The sequence below is a fragment of the Xenopus laevis genome, chromosome 5S (genome assembly GCF_017654675.1).
Source record: "Xenopus laevis strain J_2021 chromosome 5S, Xenopus_laevis_v10.1, whole genome shotgun sequence".
In the NCBI taxonomy this organism is placed as follows: domain Eukaryota; kingdom Metazoa; phylum Chordata; class Amphibia; order Anura; family Pipidae; genus Xenopus; species Xenopus laevis.
The window spans coordinates 130,510,147-130,532,131 of record NC_054380.1 but is presented as its reverse complement, the minus strand read 5'-3'; the positions used below and the strand labels follow the sequence as shown (position 1 = coordinate 130,532,131).

Sequence of the window (21,985 nt, the reverse complement as noted above, 5' to 3'; positions counted from 1 at the left end):
CAAAAAAAAAAAACAAACAATTTCCAGCATGGCGGTACAGTATTTAGGGATATGTGCGCCGTTGCTCACAGCCACATACTTTTAACTTGCAAATTTTACACTGAGACATTTATGCTTTAATAAATCTTTGTAGAAACACAGTAGTTCCCTGTCTGCTATGTCCAGGTCAATCTTACACTTAAAGAGTTTTACATTTTTCTTTATTATTTGTGTTTTTTGAGTTATTTAGCTTTTTATTCAGCAGCTCTCCACTTTGCAATTTCAGCTGTCTGGTTGCTAGGGTCCAAATTCCCCTAGCAACCATGCATTCATTGGGATAAGAGACTGGAATATGAGGAGAGGCCTGAATAGAAAGATGAGTAATGCAAAGTAGCAACGATATTAAATGTGTAGCCTTACAGAGCATTTCTTTTTTTACATGGGGTCAGTGACCCCCATTTGAAAGTTGAATAGCTTCAGAGGTCAAATCGAAAAACTAAAATAAGTAATGGAGACCAATTGAAAAGTATCTTAGAATCAGCCATTCTATAACATACTACAAGTTAACTTAAAGGTGAACTACATTTTTAATTAATTGGTTTATTTGGAGATCAGAAAAAGGTCTGGGTTAAAGCAACGGTTCAGTGTTAAAATAAAAACTGGGTAAAAATATAAACTGTGCAAAATAAATAATGTTTCTGATATAGTTAGTTAGCCAAAAATGTAATGTATAAAGGCTGGAGTGACTGGATGTGTAACATAATAGCCAGAACACTACTTCCTGCTTTTCAGCTCTCTAACTTTGAGGGGGGTCACATGGGACATAACTGTTCAGTGAGTTTGCAATTGATCCTCAGCATTCAGCTCAGATTCAAAAGCAACAGATATGACCCATGTGGCCCCCTTAAGTCACTGATTGGTTACTGCCTGGTAACCAATCAGTGGAAAGCAAGAGAGCTGAAAAGCAGGAAGTAGTGTTCTGGCTATTATGTTACACATCCAGTCACTCCAGCCTTTATACATTACATTTTTGCCTAACTAACTATATTAGAAATCAGATCCCATACCTGTACCTGCCTTAAAGGAGACATATCGGATAAATTAAAAAACCCTAATTTTGTAGGCAATTATAAGTAATTTATGATGTTACTTTTACATGGTGCTAAAAATTATTATCTTTAAAAATAGCCCCTTTGATTGGAGCTCCCTATAGATGTTTACTGGTCCGTGTCTGTGTTTCAAATGAGGGGTGGGCGTGTCCTAACTCCCTGCCAGAAGCACAGTTGGAGGGGGACAGCCAATCACAGCCCTGCAGTCACACAAGCACAGACAAGCTTCAGTTCCCTATCAGGTCCTGCTAGCTGCTGATTGGTTCCTGTCCTACAGAGCAGTGAGATGAGAGCCGCCGGCTCCCCTGCACAGCCCGGGCGCAATTTTTTTCTTCACTTTGTCGGCCACGCATCGGTGGCATCCACAGTGCAGTCATGATGGTGCAGAATTGACTTCAGAATGCGCTGTATCCTGCAAGATGGACAGATCTTTATTGGAACATTCAAGGCATTTGACAAGGGCGTGAGATCCCTGAGGGGTTTGTAATAAACCTGCCTTCTCCTTGAACGGAGTGCCGTCTCCTTTTTTAGTTTTGGTGTAAAAAAAAAAAAATCAGTGCTTTCCACTGATTGGTTACCAGTCAGTAACCAATCAGTGACTTGAGAGGGGGCACATGGGTCATAACTGTTGCTTTTGAATCTGAGCTGAATGCTGAGGATCAATTACAAACTCACTGAACAGTTATGTCCCATGTGGCCCCCCTTATAGTCACTGACTAACTCAGAGTTAGAGAGCTGAAAAGCAGGAAGTAGTGTTTTGTTATGTTACACATCCAGTTTTTATTTTTATACTGAATAATTCCTTTAAAGGAGAGCTAAACCCTTCCAATACAATAAGCCTAGTAATGTAGTAGTGATTTATAGACTAACTTACTGTACCAACCCACAGGTTCGGCAGCCCTTTAATAGTAATGACCCAGGTCTTCACATTTGTCCACAGCAACTCCCCATCTTCGATCTGGTCAGGGCATCTTTTGAGAGTCAGTGGCACTGCACATGCTCAGTGGGCTCTAAGCAGCTGTTGAGAAGCTAAGCTTAGGGCTCGTCACTAATTATCCAGCAGAAAATGAACTTCCCCTGTAATATAAGCTGATGCTACAGGTTTGCTGATTATTAAATTCTGATGCTAATTGCACTGGTTTCTGTGCTGCCATGTAGTAATTATCTGTATCAATTACTAATCAGCCTTATATTGTGACATTTCTATTCTATGTGTACTGTATATTGTGAGTGGGTCCCTAAGCTCAGTAAGTGACAGCAGCACAGAGCATTTGCAGTGAATCAGCAGAAAAGAAGATGGGGAGCTACTGGGGCATCTTTGGAGACACAGATCTTTACTGCTAAAGAGCCTTGGTTGGTACAGAAGATTTAAGATTATGTTTCCTTTAACCCTATCTTGCCTATTAATGATCAGGTGGTTATGGAGACACAAAAATTAAATTAAATGAGCTTTTTAGGCCAATTATTCAATCAAGTGATAAGGAACCTGTGTCCCCTTTACATTTGGGTTGGTGAGTGCTCCAGCAGAATTCTGCACTGAAATCCATTTCTCAAAAGAGCAGATTTTTTTATATTTAATTTTGAAATCTGACATGGGGCTAGACATTTCAATAGTTAGGAGAGAACAAGGTGCTCCAGAATAAAAGGTAAATGACTCACCAAATAGAGAAAGTGGTCCGGGTGCACAAGCCCCAGACCCCCAGCTTTAGGGAGCAGTACAGCAAAAGTTATGCAGAAAGAGCAGGGCCGACCGGCACTCAAACAGATCCACAGGACCAGAGAAGTTCAATTAAAAAATAATTTTATTTATACAAAGTTAAAAATGTATATTTGCATCTCCATCCACCCTATGCGTTTCGCACCCATCCAGGGCACTTAATCAATTTCCCAGCTGCCCCCAGTCATGTGACTTGTGCTCTGTTAAACTTCAGTCACTCTTTACTGCTGTACTGCAAGTTGGAGTGATATCATCCCCCTCCTTTCCCCTCTCCCCCCCCAGCAGCCAAACAAAATAACAATGGGAAGGTAACCAGATAGCAGCTCCCTAACACAAGATAACAGCTCCCTGGTAGATCTAAGAACAACACTCAATAGTAAAAATCCAGGTCCCACTGTGACGCATTCAGTTACATTAAGTAGGAGAAACAACAGCCTGCCAGAAAGCCGTTCCATCCTAAAGTGCTGGCTCTTTCTGAAAGCACATGACCAGGCAAAATGACCTTAGATGCACCTACACACCAATATTACAACTAAAAAAATACATATGCTGGTTCAGGAATGAAATTGTATATAGTACAGTGAATTATTTGCAGTGTAAACAGTGGCATTTTGAAATAAAAACGACACCATAAAAATCATGACAGAATTCCTTTGAACATTACACTAATTAGATTGGAAAGAGTGACATCTAGTGGTCGGTTGTGGAAAAAACATCAGGTGCCGAAAGTTTCGATTGCAGCGGCAGAACCTACAAAAGGACTAAGCAGTTGTGCGGTTTAACTGAGAATTAACCCCATTGTCTGCAGAGATGCAATAAAAACATTTCATGATCAGTTGACATTTACTTCAGATATATCCATAGGTCTTCAACGACCCCCCTTTCACTGCTTCAGCTCCCTCCTTAGTTTTGGAACTTCTGCTGTTCCTGGTGCGCTTCTCTACAATTCTTGGTAGGCAGGTATGGGATCCGTTATCCAGAAAGCTCTGAATTAAGGAAAGGCCATCTCCCTTAGTCTCCATTTTATCCAAATAATCCCAAGTTTTTTAAAAAGTTTCTTTTTCTCTAATATTAAAACAGAAGATTGTACTTGATCCCAACTAAGATATAATTAATCCTTATTGGAAACAAAACCAGCCTATTGGGTTTATTTAATGTTTACATGATTTTCTAGTAGACATAAACTATGAAGATCCAAATGAAGATCCAAATTACGGAAAGATGCATTATTCAGAGGCACCTAGGTCCTGAGCATCCTGGATAACAGGTCCCATACGTGTGTGTCAATATATTTATATATATGACAAAGCTGTGACCTGTGTACAGCTACTATATGATCCGGTGATAGGAGGAATTTAACCTGTGCTGATAGCAAGTCAATTATTTTTTTAGTATGCCCGGAACCTGCCTTTATGGTTGCTGTTAAACTACATTGGCAGAATCATTCATAGTATTTAATAAAATAGCGCCACCCTGTGTCCAGTTTGGTAAAATGATTTCTGGCTAATCTATATCTTTTCAGTCCCTCAGCCATGGCAGTGTCTTCTTTTTTGGAATAAAAAAATCCAAATCAATAGAATGTCTCTGAAATATATTCTGATTTTATTTCTGGGGGTTCAGTAGCTGAAGCTGATATTGAGACCATTGTTTTTCTATATCTATACCAAACTGAGCAAATATTGAACCACAAAAGCTTCTGGTTTATGGAACTTTTGGGAACTGAGCAGAATTCTTCCACTGTATAGAGCACTGGTAAGGCCCCATCTAGAATATGCCGTACAGTTTTGGTCTCCATCACTCAAACAGGACATTATTGTATTAGAGAGGGTACAGAGAAGGGCAACTAAGCTGGTAAAGGGAAAATCTTAGCTATGAGGAAAGACTGGTCAAATTGGGAGAAGAGGCGCTTAAGGGGTGATATAACTATGTATAAATATATAAGGGGATCATATAATAATCTATCTAATGATTTATTTACCAGTAGGTCTTTCCAGCTGACACAAGGTCACCCATTCCGATTAGAAGAAAAGAGGTTCCGCCTAAATATTGGGAAGGGGTTTGTTACAGTGAGAGCTGTGAAGATGTGGAATTGTCTCCCTGAATCAGTGGTACAGGCTGATACATTAGATAGGTATAAGAAGGGGTTGGATGGTGTTCAGCAAGTGAGGGAATACAGGGATATGGGAGATAGCTCATAGTACAAGTTGATCCAGGGACTGGTCCCATTGCCATTTTGGAGTCAGGAAGGAATTCTTCCCCCTCTGAGCGAATTGGAGAGGCTTCAAATGGAGTTTTTTTGTCTTCCTCTGGATCAACTGGCAGTTAGGCAGGTTATATAAAGATTTAAAAGGTTGAACTTGATGGACGTGTGTCTTTTTTCAACCTAACTTACTATGACACTAGGATTAGCTCCTACCTTGGACACAGTCAGTCCAAGGGGACCCCTCAAATGCTTGGAGTCCCAATTACAGCAAGCAATGAGAGCGAGAGTAGAATGAGGGGACAGTCTTAAAGGTGTCTTTGATTATAGAATTTAAGTATAATACAGACATTAATGGCTTAAGGCAAATTTCAGTTGGTCTTCTTTTTCTTTTGCATGGGTTTTCAACAATTACCCCTATTAACTAATAAGTGGACTATATGATTTTTTTCATGTTCTCATTACTTTTTGTTACTTCTTATTTTTTAGACTGTCAGTTCACTGCCTGGTTGCTAGGGTAAGGGGGCCTAGCAATTTGAAAAGTTTTTAACTCGCATAAAACTCAAACAAAAACACATATGGGTTAAGGTTTTCCATGTTATCATGTTATTGTCTCCCCCAGAACCCGTCTCTAGTATTGTGCAAAATGTGCCTGACTTGAGGCAGGTAGGTCGGAGTCATTGGAGGAGCTGATAGTGGGCGTCATTGGAGGGCTGGAGGTGGGTGGGTGGGAATCATTGGAGGAGCTGAGTGCAGGACTGAAGGCAGATTGGTGGGAGTCATTGGAGGAGCTGAGTACAGGGCTGGAGGCACGTAGGTGGGTATCATTGGAGGGCTGGAGGCAGGTAGGTGGGAATCATTGGAGGAACTGATAGTGCAGGGCTGGAGACAGGTGGGTGGGAGTCATTGGAGGAGCTGAGTGCAGGCTGGCGGCAGGTAAGTGGGCATCATTGGAGGGCTGGAGGCAGGTGGATGGGAGTCATTGGAGGGCTGAAGGCAGGCAGGTGCGAATCATTGGAGGAGCCGAGTGCAGGGCTGGAGGCAGGTGGGTGGGAGTCATTGGAGGAGCTGAGTGCAGTGCTGGAGGCTAGTGGGAGTCATTGGAGGAGCTGAGTGCAGGGCTGGAGGCAGTTGGATGGGAGTCATTGGAGGAGCTGAGAGCAGGGCTGGAGGCAGGTGGATGGGAGTCATTGGAGGAGCTGAGAGCAGGGCTGGAGGCAGGTGGATGGGAGTCATTGGAGGAGCTGAGTGCAGGGCTGGAGGCAGGTAGGTGGGCATCATTGGAGGGCTGGAGGCAGGTAGGTGGGAATCATTGGAGGAGCTGAGTGCAGGGCTGGAGGCAGGTGGGTGGGAGTCATTGGAGGAGCTGAGTGCAGGGCTGGAGGCCGGTGGGTGGGAGTCATTGGAGGAGCTGAGTGCAGGGCTGGAGGCCGGTGGGTGGGAGTCATTGGAGGAGCTGAGTGCAGGGCTGGAGGCAGGTAGGTGGGCATCATTGGAGGGCTGGAGGCAGGTAGGTGGGAATCATTGGAGGAGCTGAGTGCAGGGCTGGAGGCAGGTGGGTGGGAGTCATTGGAGGAGCTGAGTGCAGGGCTGGAGGCAGGTAGGTGGGCATCATTGGAGGGCTGGAGGCAGGTGGATGGGAGTCATTTGAGGGCTGGAGACAGGTAGGTGGGAATCATTGGAGGAGCTGAGTGCAGGGCTGGAGGCAGGTGGGTGGGATTCCATGTGCAGTGCTGGGTTACAGGACACTAGAAGGCGTTTCAGTGTATATACACTACATGTCTGTGTTGGCACTTTGCACTTGTCCATCCCTCCAGCAGCAGCAGCAGCCACAGCATTACTGGCAGCATGAAGCAGCTCCTGAGCCCAGTCCTGCTCTCTGTGTTTGCCTTTTTCCTGGGGGTCGTTCATGGGACCCATTATAGGATGTATGGAGGCTACCTACCTGCCAGAAGCTATAACATGCGCCCAATAGTCTATGGCAGTACAGTGTTGCCCCTCTCCAGGCCAATGCTGTTAAACAGCCCTCCGTATTCAGCCAACGTGAGATACAAACCAGAACCCAAGACTCTCCAGGTGACGCAGCCCACAGGTAGGTCATAAATGAGGTGTTAGCCACCCAGAGTTACACGCCCTGTGGATCGCCCCATTATTTGGATATATATATATATATATATATATATATATATATATATATATATATATATATATATATATATATATATATATATATATATATATAATGTAACCTGCTACTTACTATGAACTCTCCTTGCAGCCCCTCTACTTTCCCTTTGCATGCAGCTGTGTGGCTCAGGGTGCTCACTTGTTGTTACTTGTACCCCTACACACATTTATCTCCCAATATTCCCCAAAAGTTGTTCTGGGGCTAGATCTGCAACCATAGTTTTCTTGTCCTTCATACAAACAATATATATCATTCATGTCCATGTCCTGCAAAGCTTGCACTCTACTCATAATAAAAAAGTGCAATAAGAATTCAGTGGAATGGAGCTCACTGGAGCCTTCTGTTAGGCACCCAGCAGCTTGCACTCAATTCTAGATGATTGGAGCAAACAATCAGATCTTTTCTGAAGCCACGTATTACACTGTATGTCTTATTATTGATTTGCTTAGGAAATAGATGTAGCGATAAAATGCCCTCAAAACCTTAAAGGCAAATTTAAAATTTTTTTAAACCAGCTGTAACATTTGTGCAGGTATGTGATCCGTTTTCTGCAAACCTGTTATCCAGAAAGCTCTGAATTACAGAAAGGCCGTCTCCCATAGACTCCATTACAATCAAATAATCCAACTTTTTTTTAAATTATTTCCTTTTTCTCTGTAATAATAAAACAGTAGCTTGTACTTGATCCCAACTAAGATATAATTAATTCTTATTGGAGGCAAAACCAGCCTATTGGGCTTATTTAATGTTTACATGGTTTTCTAGAAGACTTAAGGTATGAAGATGCGAATTACAGAAAGATCCATTGTCCGGAAAACCCCAGGTCCTGAGCATTCTGGATAACAGGTCCCCTACCTGTAGTAGTTTTTTACCCCTGTACCCTTCACTAACCCAAGAAACTATAGCTATTTAGGCATTAAAGGATAAGTTGCACATGATACACATTAAGAGAGCTAAATGGTCAGATATACAAATGGAAGTGAAATGTTTGCTAGCTTCACATACATTTTATTGTAAAGTGTCTTCAGCCACAATGTTCAGTGGATCAATAAAAGAGCTGCTTAGCTTTTTGTCTTGTTTTGTACACAAGGTGTGCTGTGTAGTTACACTATAATGCAACTCAAGTAGTAAAGGGACTGGCTCTACCTTGTGGATCTGCCATTCCAGAGGCACAATCAATTCTGTGTCCATTCCTATAGGTAGAGACCAACAAGTCTGAGATGAAGAACAAGAACCACTTGCTTTGCTATGCTGCGAAACGCGTGGGTATGGGTCGCCCGAGCTATTGCCCAGCTAAGTTAACCAATATAGATATCACACAGACTTTCATTTCTTCTTGACAAATGTACTAGTATTGAAGTTGTTATTCTATACTTTATACAGCTCCCATATATCCCACAATGCACCTTAATTATATCGAATTATTGTAACATGTTAGATTTTAAAAAAAAGTACAAAAATAAACTTTTCAAAATGAAAAAAAAAAGCAGACCGTTACTGTGCATCAAAGACTCAAGGTTTCAGCTCTGAAGCTGCAGAGTGTTTCACCATCTGGAAAATGCAGCCCCCAGTGGACCCTCCAATACCCACCATTGATGATACAAGTAGAGGAGATCTTGGCTGGGAGTATTGACTGCCTACTTAGTAAAGTTACTGTCCATGGCTCTTGATCCTGAGTCCCATGGGGCAGGAAAGATGAGTATAGGCATTTTTAGGCAGATTTCCCACTGTTTAGGCCACTGTTAGTATTCCCACAGTCTGATTAGGTGCTGAGTGGAAGGCAATAATATTCCTAGAAAAGCAATGACTCACAGACTGCAAATAACCTGCCTGTGATCCCGTCTACATCCTCCCCAGCCAATCACTGGGAGCCTTAAGGATTAGCTGCGCATGATGCTATTTCATTGGTGGGAAATGGGTTCTAACAGACAATGTAGCAGAAGCCGGTTCTTCTCCAAGAAGCCAAGACTTCTGTTCCCATAAGGCCATGCATACTCCTGCACTAGGTCTGTTAATCTTCTGGCTTCTGCTACATTAATTTAAGAGTCAGAACTAGCAGTGCAGAGACAGGGACAGACAGATACTGCTTTTCAACAGTAGTCACGTTCACACGAAAATTCAGAACCGCAGCAAATGTTTAATAAATAAATGTATATTGGAAATGAGGCTATAAAAATGATTTTAAGTTGAGTTGGGCTTTAGCATAAGCTCAGTAAATAAGGCTCGTGTTGGAAAGGTGTCCTTCCATCTTGCATGTAAAATGTATCTTTATAAACTGCGCTCAGAGATGTCACTTGTGTCACATCACTCATCAAAACTTGCCTGCTATAAACAATTGTATAGTAAAATATGAGGATATCTAACATAAGGTTGACACCTGTCCAGTTTTGACCCACACAGCCCAGCTTTTGAAGGCATTGTTCTGTTCAGAACCACCTGCCCAGTCTGTTGAAAAACTGGGCAAATCCTGCACATTGTGTGGCACATGACATCATAACCCCACCCCCAACATCACCATCCTGCCCCCGGCCCACCCCCAATGTAACGTTTCTGCCCCCCTTATCCGCATTAGTCGAAGGCAAAGGTGGCAACCCAAATCTGACGTCTCACTTGGATCTGTACAAGTCAGTCTTGGGTTTGATGCTCTTAAATGCCATGGAAATCTTCAGCAACTTTTAATATCCTTATTTTAATACAGGTATGGGACCTGTTATCCAGAATGCTTGGGACCTGGGGCTTTCCAGATAATGGATCTTTCCATAATTTGGCTATCCATACCTTAAGTCTACTAAACATTAAATAAACCCAATAGGCTGGTATTGCTTCCAATAAGGATTAATTATATCTTAGTTGGGATCAAGTGCAAGCTACTGTTTTATTATTACAGAGAAAAAAGGAAATCATTTAAAAAAAATTGGATTATTTGGATAGAAAGGAGTCTATGGGAGACGCCCTTTCCATAATTCGGAGATTTCTGGAAAATGGGTTTCCAGATAACGAATCCCATACCTGTACTATGAAGCAGCCATTGTCTCCCTCATGGGCTGGACACAATCAACCTTGTCTGTGCACCCAGAAGGAGGGCTGTGGGGTGAATGCAGAGCAGTTGTGTCTAGGTGAAGAACATAGGTAAATCCAGTCCTGGGAACAACACCATATGACTTTGCAGGGAAGGCCAAATAACACAATACAATTCAAGCAACTGCTAAAGGTGGCCATACACGGATAGATCCGCTCGTTTGGCGATGTCGCCAAACGAGCGGATCTCCCTCCGATATGCCCACCTTGAGGTGGGCAATATCGGGCTGATCCGATCGTGGGCCCTAGGGCCCAACGATCGGATCCTAGCGTTCGCCAAACGGGCGGTCGGATCGCGGGACCGCATCAACGAACAGATGCGGCCGCGATCCGACGGGATTTTTAACCCCATCCGATCGAGATCTGGCCGACTTTCGGCCAGATCTCGATCGGGGAAGCCCGTCGGGGGCCCCCATACACGGGCCAATAAGCTGCCGACTTGGTCTGTCGGCAGCTTTTATCGGCCCGTGTATGGCCACCTTTAGGTTGGCCCACTGATCTCACTTCCAATCTCCTTGAAGGTTAAGGTCCCCATAGACACAAAGATTTTTCTTTAACGAACGACCGGTTTCCGCACAATCCAACGAACCCGTCAAATTATCGTGAGGTTAGTGGGAATCAAACGATCTCGCATCTAATGATTTTTCGTCTGACATCGGTCAGAAAATTGATCCGCCAGGTTAGAAAGTTTTCATTGGTCACAGTGAAATGTATCTATTGTCCAATTGTTTGCAGGGCCAAGCAGGCAGCTCCCCTCAGTTTTCATGGCTTCAACTAGACAACATTGCTTGAAATTCTTAGTTGATGGACAAATCGTACATTTCAACATTTGTTTCAAGATAAGCTTGGTCTTACGATAACGAAGATCTTTTAGAAATCTTTACATCTATGGCCATCTTAACTGAAAGACATATGTTATTGCAAAGTAACTTTCCTGTATTCCTACTTTCAACTAGACCATAACTCTTTTGGAACCCCCACTAACCAATATAGCAAATGTTCTAATGTAACTGCTACTCCTCACTAATCATTGGCTCCTCTTCCATCTTTGGTGGCTTTGTTTCTAAATTTTCCTTCTCCACAACTGGCCTCTAAACTGGTGTTCCTCAAAGCTTTTCCTATGCGGTAGTTCATGGTGATCTTTCTTGTTTGTATGGCTATTATTAGTTGCAGGTCAGTCTCCCTGCACATTGCATGATGGGCATCAAAGTGACACATTAAAGTATTATACCTCACAAATCACACTAATTACACATTTCACACAGTCAACAACACAACAATCAGCACCATCTCTCAAGCACACAGTCTTAAGGTGGCCATAAATGTTACAATTATGATCTCTCAAGATAAAGATCTTTCCAAGAAAGATTGTTTGTTTCAATACACACGGCTAGAGCTGAATCGTCAGATATACAAGTACAGGTATAGGATCCCTTATCTGGAAACCCGATATCCAGAAAGCTCCGAATTATGGAAAGGCTGTCTCCCATAGACTCCATTTTATCCAAATAATCCAAATTTTTAAAAATGATTTCCTTTTTCTCTGTAATAATAAAACAGTAGCTTTTACTTGATCCAAACTAAGATATAATTAATCCTTATTGGAAGCAAAACCAGCAAAACCACCAAATATTGTATGAAAATTTGTTTCCTATGATATTATCTGTGCGTCTATGGCCACCTTTAATTTCTCACAAGCCATCTCAATAAGCTTTGCTCCTCAACAATGGTTAGCTCTATTGACCTCTCCCAGTCTGCCTACTGTAATGTGATTTCTACTGGTATAACACTTGGATGTCTACTCTCCAGTTTCAAATGCAATGGGCAAACCCAACAAAGCACTCGTTAAACAGTAGGACAACAGGAATGGGAGCAGCTTGATAAATTCAGGTATTGGATGAGAATGCCTGGTTACTTCTTATCAGTGAAACAATCTGCTATTATTTAGGGCGGGAAAAGTAGAATAGGTAATACAGAATAGAGAAGCTTTATATTGAGACCATAGAAATACAGATGTCCACACTGCATTTAGAGGTGGGTTAAAACTAGGGGCATAACTACAGAGCAAGCAGACTCTATGGTTGCGGGTGGGGGGGGGCAGAAGAATAAAGGGTACATAAAGGCCCTAATTAATGATCAGTTTCAATATATCTTGGTAGAATAGGTCAATTATTTGGGGCCCTCAACTGAATTTGCTGTGGAACATCTAGTTATGCCACTGGCTTAAACATTTGTTATGCATACAAACACGAATTCTGGGGAAAATTAATGCATTGTGGATAGAAGCGATGGGAAATCATGACTATTTTTGCATATTGCAAGCACCCCATTGTTAATACTTTAGGCCCTGCATCAGTAGAAGCCTTCTTCATAGGCACATTGTATAGTTAAAAGAATATGGACGCCTGCCTGTCCAACATCTTATTCCCAAACCAAGGATACGCCTTCTACACTTCTAATAGAAGTCTTTCCATTTGATTTTGGTTGGGCAGAAACAAGAATGGGTCATTTATGGCTTAAATAGACAATAACAATAATTAGAAGGGTCCACATAGTGTATATCTTGGCATACAGTGCATGAGTTCAGTGTATCTATGACCCTCAGGTATGCAGTGTTATCACTGTATATCTTTAACATCATGAATATACAAAATAATGTTCTGTGCATATAAGCAAAATCCTATTACACAATTATCTGCTAAATATGACTCACACAAAACATCTATTTCCAGTTGACTATTGCATACAACTTCCTATTTTAAAGTTTATAACATAAATATATATGTCATAAGTAGTTTCTGATCTCATCTCTGCCTTTATTGCCCCAGAACGTGCTTGCAAGAGTCGTCCCATGGACTTGGTGTTCATCATAGACAGTTCCCGTAGTGTGCGTCCCCAGGAATTTGAGAAAGTCAAGATATTCCTCTCAGACATGATTGAGACCCTAGATACTGGCGAATATGCGACACGTGTTGCTGTAGTAAATTACGCCAGCACTGTCAAAACTGAGTTCTATCTCAAGACCTACTTCAATAAACCAGAGATGAAGAAGGCAGTTTCCATGATCTCCCCTCTGTCCACTGGTACGATGACAGGGCTAGCCATTCAGGCTGCCATCGAGGAGGTGTTTACTGAGGAGGCAGGATCACGAAGGGCAGCGCTCAGGATTCCAAAGGTGGCAATCATTGTTACTGATGGAAGACCTCAGGACAGGGTACAAGACGTTGCTGCAAGAGCACGTGCCATGAATATTGAGATCTACGCTGTCGGAGTTGACAGGGCAGACATGAAGTCTCTAAAGCTGATGGCCAGCGAGCCTCTGGATGACCATGTCTTCTACGTGGAGACTTATGGTGTCATTGAGAAGCTTACCCTAAAGTTCAGGGAGAGTCTATGTGGTGAGTTCTTACAAACCATAAACTGTACCCAGCCTCCATGATCTGCTGAAGGACTCCTAAGTAAATTGTTTACTATATATAAAACTGTAAGAAAAAAATTTAAACTCCGTAAATCAGGGTGGTTCGGCCTATAGAAATGTTGATATTTGTAATTCACCAGCTATAGTAAATGTAACAGTAGATGTGTGATTTTAACTTCTATCATTGATATTTTCTGTCCAAGAACCACACCACTACCAAAGAATGGGACCATCTCATCTATCTCCTTGGTCCCACCATAAATGTAGCCCTGCTTTATTAGCCCAAATGCTTGAAAACAACTCCTGCAATGACATGAAGACATATGGTGTCTTTGAGAAGCTTACCCTAAAGTTCAGGGAGAGACTATGTTGTGAGTTCTTACAAACCATAAACTGTACCCAGCCTCCATGATCGGCTGAAGGACTCCTAAGTAAATTGTTAACTATATATACAACTGTAAGAAAAAAATGTAAACTCTGTAAATCAGGGTGGTTCAGCCTATAGAAATGTTGATGTTTGTAATTCACCAGCTAAAGTAAATGCTACAGTTACCATTGATATTTTCTGTCCAAGAGCCCCACCACTACCAATGCATTGTAGCCATCTCATCTATCTCCTTGTCCCCACCATAAATTTAGCCTTGTTTTATTAGCCCTAATGCTTGAAAACCACTCCTGCACTGACATGGAGACTTATTGTGTCATTGAGAAGCTTACCCTAAAGTTCAGGGAGAGTCTTTGTGGTGAGTTCTTACAAACCATAAACTGTAGTTAGCCTCCATGATCGGCTGAAGGACTCCTAAGTAAATGTTACAGTAGATGTGTGATTTTAACTTCTACCATTGATATTTTCTGTCCAAGAGCCCCACCACTACCAAAGCATGGGGCCAGCTCATCTATCTCTTTGATCGGCTGAAGGACTCCTGAGTAAATTGTTAAATATATATACAACTGTAAGAAAAAAATTAAAACTCTGTTAGTCAAGGTGGTTCAGCCTATAGAAATGTTGATATTTGTAATTCACCAGCTAAAGTAGATGTTACAGTAGATGTGTGATTTTAACTTCTACCATTGATATTTTCTGTCCAAGAACCCCACCACTATCATCTATCTCCTTGGCCCCACCATAAATTTAGTCTTGCTTAATTAGCCCAAATGCTTGGAAATAGCTCCTGCAATGACATGTCTAGTATTGACTGTCATTCATGAGTGTAGGAACCTTGTATATTCACTAGTGATGTTTATTTTTATTGTCTTTATCAGGGTTGTCGAAAAGGTAGATCAAGATCTACCAGTAGACCTTTAGTTGGTGATGAGTAGACCTCAAGACACTTTCAAAAACAGCTTGTCTATATCAGCCTACTGTTTCATTGTTTCATTCTTTTCATTTAGATATTTATTTTGTTAAGGTTACATAAGAAATAGTTGTTTTTTAAAAATAGCAATATAAATTCTCTAATAAATCCATATAATATTCGAGTAATATTTTCCATGGAACAGAATGCTAACAGTGATTTTATGGATGTAGATTATAATGGGACAACATCACTAAAAGTAGACCTCACATTAATAAAGTATGGGCAGTCCTGTGCTTCTATCTTCTCACCAGTGTCAAGGTTTCTTGGGTAGGGTCCAGCCCTGACCATTGTTCCTTTATGTCGGCACTCGTTATACAAAACTGAATAATATCCAGTCTATAAAGGCTGCTTCATACACCAGTTCATGAAACATGATCCTTCCTTTGCAGGTGTTGATGTATGTTCAATGGGCAGACATGACTGTGAGCACATCTGTGTCAGCACGGCAGATTCCTACTTCTGTAAGTGCCGGGACGGCTACACCCTGAATCCAGACAAGAAAACATGCTCACGTAAGGTTCTACTTTAATAATATGATCATTATTTTCCATGCACCCAACGTATACTGGAGATAAAGCTAGAGTACTTGCACCCAAAGCTTCAGGGGTAAGTTATTGAGTGCAACAGCCGACTATAATATCATTGTGATAAAGTAGAAAGAAACATGGTGACCTTCCTACTGATTCGATTCTTCTGCTGAACCTAAGTGCTGCTGTCCTCTTCTTGATTCCAGTACAGGTATGGGATCTGTTATCCAGAATGCTCAGGACCTTGGGTTTTCTGGATAATGGATCTTTCCATAATTTGGATCTTCATACCGTAAGTCTACTAGAAAATCATGTAAACATTAATTAGGGGCAGATTTATCAAGGGTCGAATTTCGAAGTAATGGGAGTTTTTTTTTTAACTCCCATAATTTCCAAATTTATTAAAAAAATGGACGTTTTTAACTTTGAACAGGCTTTCTTGGAATCGTTTGAATCGAAGTTTTAGTACATTCGAAACAAAAGTATTTGCCCCAAAAAACTTTTTTAAAGTCCACCAAATGACTCCAAATAGGTTCTAGGCTAAAACAGCAATTTGGCAGCTTTTCGATGGTGAATTGTCGAAGTTGAAGTTTTAAAGAGACAGTACATGATAAATTTCGATATCCGAATAGTTCAAATTTTTTTCAAATTTGAATCAGATTTTGGCCTATTCAATATTTGAAGTACACAAAAATAGCTCGAATGTTCAAATTTTTTACTTTGAATTTTCAAAGGCAGTTAGGGACTGTCTGAAGTTCCGGGCCTCGTGTTTCTGCAGACACAGACTGCAGCAAGCGGGGCTTCCTTTCCCTCGCCCGGCCACTTCCACTTCAAAGGCCCAGCCAGCACAAAAAAAAAGGCTAAAAAAGAAAATTGTAAGAACCCCCCCCCAAAAAAGTCAGTGGCTCCAGCGGGCCCTGAGGGGGAGCGGGCCATGGTGCAACTGCACCTCCTGCTCTCCCGGTAGATACGCCACTGCTTCCGGGCCTCCTGTTTCTGCAAACACAGACTGCAGCAGGTGGGGCTTCCTTTCCCTCACCCAGCCAATTTAACTTCAAAGGCCCAGCCAGCATGAAAAAAAAATTGTAAACCCCCCCCCCCCCCAAAAAAGTCAGTGGCTCTGTCGGGCCCTGAGGGGGAGCGGACCATGGTGCAACTGCACCTCCTGCTCCCCTGGTAGTTACGCCACTGGAAGTTTCCTATCTGTAGCAGTCAGAGCAAGTAAAACAAAGGAGGAATTTCACTGCATACAGTCAGGTTTCTTAAAAAAACAGTACACATTTTTTAATTAAAGTATATTGGAGATAGATTTCTTTTTCATTAAAGAAAGTCAAATGGGATTTTATTTTTTTTGGCTTAAAAAAACAGTACACATTTTTTAATTAAAGTATATTGGAGATAGATTTCTTTTTCATTAAAGAAAGTCAAATGGGATTTTATTTTTTTTGGCTTTACATGCCCTTTAAGCCTAAATAAGATTCTTACTTACAACAGGTATTGACATATGTGCGTTGGGAAGACACGGCTGTGAGCACATTTGTGTATCATCTGATGGATCCTACACCTGCAAGTGTCGTAACGGATACACACTGAACCCAGACAAGAAGACATGTTCACGTAAGGTGTTATTTAAGTAAATTTAGGTGTAAGCTGCCTCATCTGATTTCAATATTCCCTAAGAATAAGTTGCCTGATGAAATCACCAAAGCATTGGCTGTACTCTATAACATATCATTAAAAATGCCCATACATGTGGGCGTAGATACAGTTGTGTTCAGAATAATAGCAGCGTGTTTAAAAAAAGCAAATAAAGCTCAAAATGCTCTAATAGCTTTTATTTACATACATGCAAATTATTATTATTATTATTATTATTATTAACATGTATTTTTAGAACACATTGCGCAGTGCTGATGCATTGGGAACACTACACATTCTATTCCAAATCAAAACATGAAGAAAAATCTAATTTGTGTTATTCCTTTACAGAAAGTGAAGAAAAGGGAATATTAGGCTGTTCCAAAAAATAACAGTCCCTGCATTCTTTACCTTCTTCTTTACAAACTCAAACATTCACTGTATAAACTGAAACGTGTTTCAAGACTTTGCTTTCCTTTGAATGACTGAACTAATATTGAGTTGTATAATCAGTGTTTCTGAGAACTGCTGCACATCTGTGTTACATGGAGTCCCCCAACTTCCAACAACCTGTTACATTCCACAATTCTTCTGCATTTCTTGCTTTTGTCTCACAAACACCATTTTTCATGTCACCCCACAAGTTTTCTATTGGATTAAGGTCCAGGGATTGTGCTGGTCACTCCATTACGTCAATCTTGTTGGTCTGGAACCAAAGATGTTGCTCATTTACTGGTGTGTTTGGGGTCGTTGTCTTGTTGAAACCCCCATTTCAAGGGCATTTCCTCTTCGGCATAAGGCAACATGACCTCTTCAAGTATATTGTTCTGATTCTATTCTGATCCATTATCCCTGGTATGAAATAAATAGGCCCAACACCATAGTATGAGAAACATCACCATATCATGATGCTTGTGCCACCGGCTTCACTGGCTTCACTCTGTACTGTGACTTGAATTCAGTGTTTGGGGGTCATCTGACAAACTGAGGCCCCTAGATCAAAAAAGAACAATCTTGCTTTCATCAGTCCACAAAATGTTGCGCCATTGCTCTTTAGGCCAGAGCTCTTCACCACGTCTTTTTTTTCAACAAAAGGACTTTACGGGGGCTTCTTGCCCACTGTTACTATAGATACCATCTCTCCCTACTATACCTGCTATCCCACAGTCACACTCCCTTCCCAGAGACTATTATCCACTGTTACTATAGGCACCATCTCTCCCTACTATACCTGCTATCCCACAGTCACACTCCCTTCCCAGAGACTATTATCCACTGTTACTATAGGCATCATCTCTCCCTACTATACCTGCTATCCCACAGTCACACTCCCTTCCCAGAGACTATTATCCCACTGTTACTATAGGCACCATCTCTCCCTACTATACCTGCTATCCCACAGTCACACTCCCTTCCCAGAGACTATTATCCACTGTTACTATAGACACCATCTCTCCCTACTATACCTGCTATCCCACAGTCACACTCCCTTCCCAGAGACTATTATCCCACTGTTACTATAGACACCATCTCTCCCTACTATACCTGCTATCCCACAGTCACACTCCCTTCCCAGAGACTATTATCCACTGTTACTATAGGCACCATCTCTCCCTACTATACCTGCTATCCCACAGTCACACTCCCTTCCCAGTGACTATTATCCACTGTTACTATAGGCACCATCTCTCCCTACTATACCTGCTATCCCACAGTCACACTCCCTTCCCAGAGACTATTATCCACTGTTACTATAGACACCATCTCTCCCTACTATACCTGCTATCCCACAGTCACACTCCCTTCCCAGAGACTATTATCCCACTGTTACTTTAGACACCATCTCTCCGTACTATACCTGCTATCCCACAGTCACACTCCCTTCCCAGTGACTATTATCCACTGTTACTATAGGCACCATCTCTCCCTACTATACCTGCTATCCCACAGTCACACTCCCTTCCCAGAGACTATTATCCACTGTTACTATAGGCACCATCTCTCCCTACTATACCTGCTATCCCACAGTCACACTCCCTTCCCAGAGACTATTATCCACTGATACTATAGACACCATCTCTCCCTACTATACCTGCTATCCCACAGTCACACTCCCTTCCCAGATACTATTATCCACTGTTACTATAGGCACCATCTATTCCTGCTATACCTGCTATCCCACAGTCACACTCCCTTCCCAGAGACTATTATCCCACTGTTACTATAGGCACCATCTCTCCCTACTATACCTGCTATCCCACAGTCACACTCCCTTCCCAGAGACTATTATCCCACTGTTACTATAGACACCATCTCTCCCTACTATACGTGCTATCCCACAGTCACACTCCCTTCCCAGAGACTATTATCCACTGTTACTATAGACACCATCTCTCCCTACTATACCAGCTATCCCACAGTCGCATTATCTCTCCCTACTATACCTGCTATCCCACAGTCACACTCCCTTCCCAGAGATTATTATCCCACTGTTACTATAGACACCATCTCTCCCTACTATACCTGCTATCCCACAGTCACACTCCCTTCCAAGAGACTATTATCCCACTGTTACTATAGGCACCATCTCTCCCTACTATACCTGCTATCCCACAGTCACACTCCCTTCCCAGGGACTATTATCCACTGTTACTATAGGCACCATCTCTCCCTACTATACCTGCTATCCCACAGTCACACTCCCTTCCCAGAGACTATTATCCCACTGTTACTATAGGCACCATCTCTCCCTACTATACCTGCTATCCCACAGTCACACTCCCTTCCCAGAGTCTATTATCCACTGTTACTATACACACCATCTCTCCCTACTATACCTGCTATCCCACAGTCACACTCCCTTCCCAGAGACTATTATCCACTGTTACTATAGGCACCATCTCTCCCTACTATACCTGCTATCCCACAGTCACACTCCTTTCCCAGAGACTATTATCCACTGTTACTATAGACACCATCTCTCCCTACTATACCTGCTATCCCACAGTCACACTCCCTTCCCAGAGACTATTATCCACTGTTACTATAGGCACCATCTCTCCCTACTATACCTGCTATCCCACAGTCACACTCCCTTCCCAGAGACTATTATCCACTGTTACTATAGGTACCATCTCTCCCTACTATACCTGCTATCCCAGTTAGAATCCCATTCAACACTCTGTTCTACATAAAATAGCTAATTAAAAACTTCAGTACAGCACAGATTTTTCCCCTGGAGTAAATGACTTTATTTGTATTATAGAGGAAGTTCGAAGAGTTGTTCAAGTAGAAGATCCCTGCAAGTGTGAAGCCCTTGTTGCCTTCCAGAGGAAAGTCAATACACACATCGAGACCTTGACTTCAAAACATATCCTTTTGTTCTTGTTTCTGAAATGTATGGTAAATGGCTGGGAACAATAAAGAACACCTTATCCAAAGGCACAGAAATATATTAAAGCACAAGGCTTTAAATTTATTCAGAGAATTTTAAAAATACTGGAGATCAGTTTTTTAATATTTTTTTAATTTATTTTCTTCTTAATACTGTAGATAGTCACCCTGGGTGGCTTCAGAAAATATGTTTCATTGGAAGAAAGAAAATGTTTGAGTGTTCAGGTGACTAGGGAAGGGTACCCAAAAAGCCTTGTCTCATTGGGAAGTACAGGTATGGGACCTATTATCAAAAATGGTCAAGACCTGGCATTTTCTGGATCACAGATTTTTTCATAATTTGGATCTTCATACCTTAAGAAAAATCATATAAACATTAAATAAACCCAATAGGCTGGTTTTGCTTCCAATAAGGATTAATTATATCTTAGTTGGGATCAAGTACAAGCTACTGTTTTATTATTACAGAGAAAAGGGAAATCATTTTTATTTGATTATAATGGAGTCTATGGGAGAGAGCCTTTCCGTAATTCGGAGTCCCATCAGTAAGTCATATATGATATCTTTTATTTTCCTGTAGATAGAAAAGGGCCATTATGAAAACTGTTGCACTCCTTAACCGCGAAGCACTAGAACAACTCACAAGAAAATTGCAAGTCTATGAAAGAAAACAATGAGGAAACTGATGAATGAACGTCCATTTGTTGTGCGATACCCGATGTTTCTGCATTGTACTCGGAGTATATTGCAGGAATAGTTGGAATGATGGAAGTGAATGGAGTAACGCTATGGAGACCATTTGATATTCTCTACGTCACTTGCTCTCTGAAATAATCTATAAAGTATCTGTAAATTGATATTGAACATTAATTTTTAGCTTTGCGCAAGTGCATTTGCTCTAGAGATAATGTATAACGGTAGCTAAAAATGTATTATCAGTTTCAACTTCTTCTATAGTAGGTGCAGATGTAGTAATTTAGTGCAGTATCTACTTTGTTCCCCTCAATTATATATATACTTATGAAATGCCTTGATTTGCTCATAAATACACAGTGAAGAATGGACACAACATTGTCTCGACAACATTCCCACTCTGCAAATATGTGCTTTTACTTCAAGTCATATTCTTTATAGATACACGTATTCTATTGTCTGGAATGCTTAGGTCTTTAGGTTTTCTGGATAAGAGATCAACATACCTTAAATCTGCTAAAAAGCATTTAAAGGAACAGTAAGACCAAAAAATTAAAGTGTATTTAAGGAATGACAATATAATTTAGTGTTGCCCTGCACTGGTAAAACTGGCAAGTTTGTTTCAGAAACACAACTATAGGTGGCAACCCTACCCCATGGCTACACAGCAGCTTGTTTATATAAACT

General features: G+C 41.4%; 1 protein-coding gene across 1 annotated transcript; it reads left to right on the top strand.

Moving 5' to 3' along the window:
- Positions 1-5,141: 5,141 nt before the first annotated feature.
- On the top strand, positions 5,142-21,224 carry matn3.S (matrilin 3 S homeolog). The gene is made up of 7 exons (XM_018264728.2): positions 5,142-7,097; positions 13,100-13,669; positions 15,437-15,559; positions 17,069-17,191; positions 20,478-20,614; positions 20,765-20,830; positions 21,186-21,224. Exons 1-7 carry the CDS (start codon positions 6,854-6,856, stop codon positions 21,222-21,224), a joined length of 1,302 nt encoding a protein of 433 aa, XP_018120217.1. The 5' UTR covers positions 5,142-6,853.
- Positions 21,225-21,985: the final 761 nt, after the last annotated feature.